Raw genomic sequence first — 6,000 nt, 5'->3', positions numbered from 1 at the left:
TTCCAGACCCTACCTTTAAGATATGGCATTTACAAGAATGGACAGATGTAATAATGTACGTACATACAGACAACCCAAAAACACAAATATGTACTTTGGGGTGAACCGTCCCTTTAACTCACATTTTATCAACGGTTTCTGGCTGAGGAGAAAGTGTGTGCTTTGTGAGTGTGTGTGCAGACAAAAAGACACAGAAATCAAAAATGTCCTCGTATTGTTCTGTAAACGTTTTCACCTTTATTTTCTACATTTGGATCAGCTCAGTGTGGAAGTCTGGACATGTCAGTTAACTTCAAACCCTCCCCCCCAAGAATCTGAACAATCTCCCTCTGTCTCACAATCAAAGCAAAACAAAACAAAATAAACGTTCACATACTCCCGACGCAGTCACTCGCTCAGACATGAAATCAGTCGACAGCCTCCTCTCACTATTGTGTCCACAACAAAGATGAACCAGTGTCCTATGTGTAAACCCCTCCTCCACTGGAGGAAGCCCAAATGGTTAAAACCTTTATGAAATCACCTCTCCTGCTCTGACCCACAGGAGTGATACAAAAAAATAAAGAAAAGCATGATGGTTGAAATGAAAATGAAATCACTACTGTAACCGTTAAGCTGTCTGGCTCACTGAGATATGAATAGTGAAATACTGCAGGTGAGCTTGCACAGTGAGATATGTAGTTATGGATTAAGATATGTCTGCTGCTGCTGCGCTCTTTGTGATCCACAGTTCAACTCTTCACTCCCCTCGGCTCTCTACAATTATTATTCTGTCCCTGATTAAGTCTCCGAACACACCTCGGCGACGTCTCTTTGATATTTCAACAACCGCTTCCTAGGCTTCCTTTCCTCCTGTAGATATGTCCTCAGGAGAGTGCGGAGACTCGGCTCTGTTTAGAAAATAAAAGCAGCTTTTTGCTCTTTTGTACAACAAACGCAGGGGTGTGCTGATCTGACGTCAGTCTACGCTACGGGCTCTGTTTGTCCAACAGTGAGGAATCAGAGAGCTGTTTTGTCCTAGTAAACAGGGAGCTGACAGACTGGGGATTAGTACTGGAGACACACGCTCACACACACACACCATCCATCCACACACTCCACCGGAGGAAAGAAGCCCTTGGAGTGTTTTTTTTAAGAGGTCATTGAGAAGAAGATATGACAGAATGGACTGAAGTATCAGGCTAGTGCTGCCATTTTCCTATATGTATACAGGATGTGTGTGTGTGTGACGATGTAGTGCCTTATGGGAGAGCTCCCTATAGTTTAACACTACATGAGGCAGTGAACATCAGTTACATATGCAGAGTCCTGTGTGTATGTGTGCGTGTGTGTAAGCTCTATGTTAAACATCTTTAAAGACAACAGAGACGGACAGACAGACTAGGATTACTGCTCTGTGGCACGCTCACAGGACTGTAGAAACAGACAAAGCCATGTAAAAACTTGACATAGAAATCTCAAGATATCACAAACATCATATTTCTCTATCTCTAGATCTCTGCAGATGGCAGACGTCAGGTCCTCGTGTTCGGTCATCCTTTTTTTTTTTTTTGTTTCAATGTGCGGTCCCTTGGAAATTCCTCAGCAAGGAGGCTTCAGTCTGTCGGATGAGATGCCGAGGAGAAACACCAGAGGGAGACATACACTGCCGCAAGACTGTAGGAGGGGCTCTGACACACACACACACACACACACACACACACTTACATATGCACCCTTCTTCATAAGAGTTCATTTTCAAAATCCATGACAAAATTAAATTAAAAAAGAAAGAAAGAAATCAACAAGGAATTCAGCCCCCTTCTCAAAGCATACATTCATCTCGGAGTACACACACCCATTCACAGCCACACACACAAACATGTAAGTGCACACACTCTCTCATAAGAGGCAGTCAGTAAACGTTAAGTGATGAGTTGAGGGGTGGACTGCTTTGTCCAGGGAAGCTGTGAGTGCAAACCTCCACTCCACTGGTCAGTTTTACAGTCGCGCCCAGCGAGTGAGTCCCTCACTGCGGTTAAAATCTCTTATAAAAAAAACAAAAAACAAACGTAAAACAACAGCCGTCGTCTCCTAGAGGGACTCTTTCCTCTTCTCTCACTCCGAGGAGGGTCAAACACACTCCTCCCTCTGATCTCTGGCAGAGGTAGTACCGTCCAGTCCGTCCTCCTCTCTTCCCGAATCCCCTCGTGGGAAGTCTTTCCTCTCCTTGTGCCCAATTTTAATAAACACGTCTGTTCCCCTGATTGCTTGCTCTGGGCCGCGGTGTGTGTGAGTGTGTGCGTTTGTGAGTGTGCAGAGTGTGGTCAGAAGGCTTCTGGTAGTGTGACGTTGCGGAGTAGCCACTGTTGGGAGCGTGTGTGTGTGCAGTCTTTGACGCTGGGCACCTGGCTGTCCTCCTCGCTGGCCTTGTCCAGACACTGGTTACTGTTGACGTGGACCAGGGTCAACTTCTGCACGGGAGGGAAACACAGAGAGAGTGTGTGTGAGTAAATGCATATTCATGTGTCTGGATACAGGGTTCCTCGTTTGTTCAATTTCAACATTTCTCAGACTTTCATTTTGAGGTTGAATTTAGTTTTGGCTTCACTCTCGGTGTAAGGCATGCTGTGGTTGAGTTGGGTAATGTGTCAACTTGGAAATATATTACACTCAGGCTGACAGTAAATATCCCACTAACTGAAACGACAGCTGGTTTTAAATATGTGTTGTCATACTGTATATATATATTGGGAATACACATTTGAGGTTTTTAAAAAGATTTGGTCATGTTTATTTATTAAGAAACAATTGAAAACTGTAAATAAATAAACTGTTTAAAATAAATTATCCACCTTATTCCTAGTCCCCTGTGATACCTTGCGTGAATTATGGGAGCAACTTCAGGCGCTGAACCGAAACCAGCGATTTCCAATGATAACAATTTGTTTACAGTTTGTATACAGTACTCTATTCTTCTTTCCAAGAGCAACTGGGAAATAAAACGTGGAACACACCACCTGTTACAGCTCAAACAGGATTATGTGATCACACCTCTGCCATCTCTGACAGCCATCTCAAAGCATTGTTAATTTTTTTTTCCTTTTCAATCGAGCACGCTAGCAACCAGCTTGCCTTGCTCCGTTATAATATTGTTAACTTTAACATGGCCCGAGCTAGCTTAAGGTGAACATCTGCTCCTTCTGAAGATGATTTCTGATTTCTGATGACTTATTAAGAGATGCTAACACATTCAGCAAACATTTAGCATAATTCAGTATTAACTGTAGCTCCATGTAAAGTGAATAAATGTGATGTTTCCCAGCTAATCCTCCACTCGTCTGCGCTAACGACGCAGTTTACACGTTTTTTAACTTCTGATTTATTAAAAACTCTTCTGAGCAAAGCATGGAGCTGAATTTAGCAGCAGACTTCGTAATAGTAATATAAAGAAGTAGTTAAAGAAATAACTTTTGGCATTCATTTTTTTATATGATATAAAGGAAGTGTGGTAAATCACTGACACATTTTCAGCCCTAATGACTAAATACATATTTCAAGATGTGTTGCTGAGTTTATTTTCTAATGTAGGTTGAGAATGAAGTCAGACGGGGAAAGACAGGGATATCATGTACTGACGTTGAGTGACGGACCTGTCAGTCTACGTGTCATTCTCTTCTGCAAATTCTGATTTAATACTTTTTCGCTATGTCTGGTGAAACTCTTGTGGTTTTATTTCTCATATCAATGGTAACCATGGCAACAGGAACAATCCCTTTTTATTCTGGTCACATGTTCAACACACAGTTGCTGAAGACAAAAATGTAGTCCACTGGGACTAACCACAGACAGTCTATGGGACTAACTAGCTTACTGCTATTTCTGCTGTTTCACTGGAAGTTGCACCCATAATCATTTCTACAGTAGTGCCCTCAGGAATAAGGTGGATACAAAACTTAAAGGGGACCTATTATGCTTACCCATATTTTGTGTCTGAAATATAGTGCTACAGTAAAAATGTTTATATGAAACTTGGCCTTAGTTTCAAATAATGAGGTAAGCTTGTGTAAAAATTAGGGCTGTCAATCTATTAAAATAAACATTGTTTAAAAAAATCACATTTGCAATGCAAACACTGCAGTTTACACATCTAAATGTGGTTTCTTTACTTAGATAAACAAAGTCTGGTGCATAATCAGCACCTCATTTGTGTTTTTTCCAATTGTTCTCTCCACTTTGTGCTGAGGCAGTAATCAGTGTATTTTAGCAACAGGAAACACTCAAAGTTTTGGATACATGGGGCTGTAAAACTGAGGTGAAATCAGTTTGCATTTTGCCTGCTTTATTGTTTTCATTTCACTGGTGTTACTGTGGGGGTTTTACACTAATTTCAAATGGAAAAAAAATAAAACAAGGAGCATCTGGAATACATCTCCTTCTAGGCTTTTCTGGTTAACTTAATTTTCTGTACTTTTCAAGCCCTCTGTGTTCACTGTACCGATAAATCTGCGTTCATTATGTTCTCACGTGCACTCTAACATGTACATTTTCTTCATGCCTTCCACTCACCACAGGGTCGTACTCCCAGAGCTGGTTGCCTTTTAGGTGATGGCACTTGAGCATCATGACAGGTCCGTTCAGCTTGGACACGTCTAGACACAAGTCGTCTGTCCTGATCTCCTTATTGGCCGTGTACGAGAAAACCTGCACATCACACAGACAGATTCCCAATTTAAAACACATCTTTCTTCTCTCTTTTGTGATTACTGTCAGTAATATCACAGCATTTACTGTTAGGAACAGCAGCTCTACTCTGAGCTCCCTCTGGATGTCTGAGCTTCTTACCCGGTCTCTAAAGGTTGAGCCCTGCCAACCTGCGGAGGAAACTCATTATCTGTTATCCACAATCTCATTCCTTACGTCACTACCCAAAACTCATGATCATAGGAGAGGGCTGTAGGGTAGATGGGCTCAGCTCACTCTTTACCATGACAATCTAACTCTCTTTTTTAACCTCACTTGTGAACAAGACCCCAAGATACTTGAACTCCTCCTCTTGAGGCAGCAAACCAAGAGGGAAAAATCCACTGTTTTCCAGGAGAGAACCATGCTGACTTTCATCCCCACTGCTTCATACTTGACTGCAGCTTGCCCCAGTGCGTGCTGGAGGCCACTGTCTTATGAAGCCATCAGAAAGACATCATCTGCAAAGAGCAGCAAAGCAATTCTGAGGTTCCTATGACTGGACACTCCCACCTCCCCTCAACTGGGCCTTGAAGGCCTGTCCATTAATATCACAAACAGAATCAGAGACGAGGACAACCCTGGTTGAGTCCAACACCCACTGAAAACATGTTTGAGCTTCTGCCAAGGATACGGACACGGCTCTCACTCCAGTTATACATGGACCGGATGACTCATAGCAACGACCCTGGTATCCCATAATCTGGCAATACCCCCCAAAATCCTTGGGGGGTATAGTGGTAAGCCTTCTGCAATTCCCTTCAAAACAGTAAGAGGGTAAATGGCTGGGCCGCTGTTCAATGACCAGGATGTAATGCTCATCCTGAATCCGGGGTTCAATAATCGGTCACAGCCTTCCAGCCCCACGGAATATAATTCGAGCAACCCCTCCACCACATCAGTCTGCCGTTCATTAGGCATTTTCCACAACCTCCACAAGACATTAAAGAGGCGTTAGCCAAGACATCTCAGCATTTAAGGGTGTATCTCATCAACGCCTGGTGCATTGCAGCTCGGAAGCTTCTTAACTACCTCAGAGACCTCTGCCAGGACTATGAGTGAGGCATTCCTGAGTCTTTAAACTCTGTCCCCCCCACAAAGGATTGTACGGTTCAAGTGCTTTTTCCACCCCTCAACACTATCCTCAGTCCAGGTCAGCAGTTCTCCTCCCCTGCTGAACACAGCCTGAGCCAAGCCCTGCTTTCCCTTCCTGAGGCATCTAACGCTTTGCCAGAACTTTCTTGAGGTCAACGAAAAGTCTTTCTCTATAGCTTTCCC

General features: G+C 43.1%; 1 protein-coding gene across 1 annotated transcript in view; it reads right to left on the bottom strand.

Annotated features, from left to right (window-relative positions):
* Nucleotides 1-1,535: 1,535 nt before the first annotated feature.
* The window catches only part of galnt1 (UDP-N-acetyl-alpha-D-galactosamine:polypeptide N-acetylgalactosaminyltransferase 1), a 76,016-nt gene continuing 71,551 nt past the window's right edge, over nt 1,536-6,000 (bottom strand). The window contains exons 13-14 of the mRNA XM_049584315.1: nt 4,549-4,683; nt 1,536-2,453 (exon numbers count right to left, since the gene is read on the bottom strand). Coding sequence (XP_049440272.1) covers nt 2,307-2,453; nt 4,549-4,683 — 282 coding nt within the window. The 3' untranslated portion in view covers nt 1,536-2,306. The remainder of the gene's footprint in view (nt 2,454-4,548; nt 4,684-6,000) is intronic.

The sequence above is a fragment of the Epinephelus fuscoguttatus genome, linkage group LG8 (genome assembly GCF_011397635.1).
Source record: "Epinephelus fuscoguttatus linkage group LG8, E.fuscoguttatus.final_Chr_v1".
In the NCBI taxonomy this organism is placed as follows: Eukaryota; Metazoa; Chordata; class Actinopteri; order Perciformes; family Serranidae; genus Epinephelus; species Epinephelus fuscoguttatus.
This window is presented reverse-complemented; position numbering and strand designations above follow the sequence as displayed.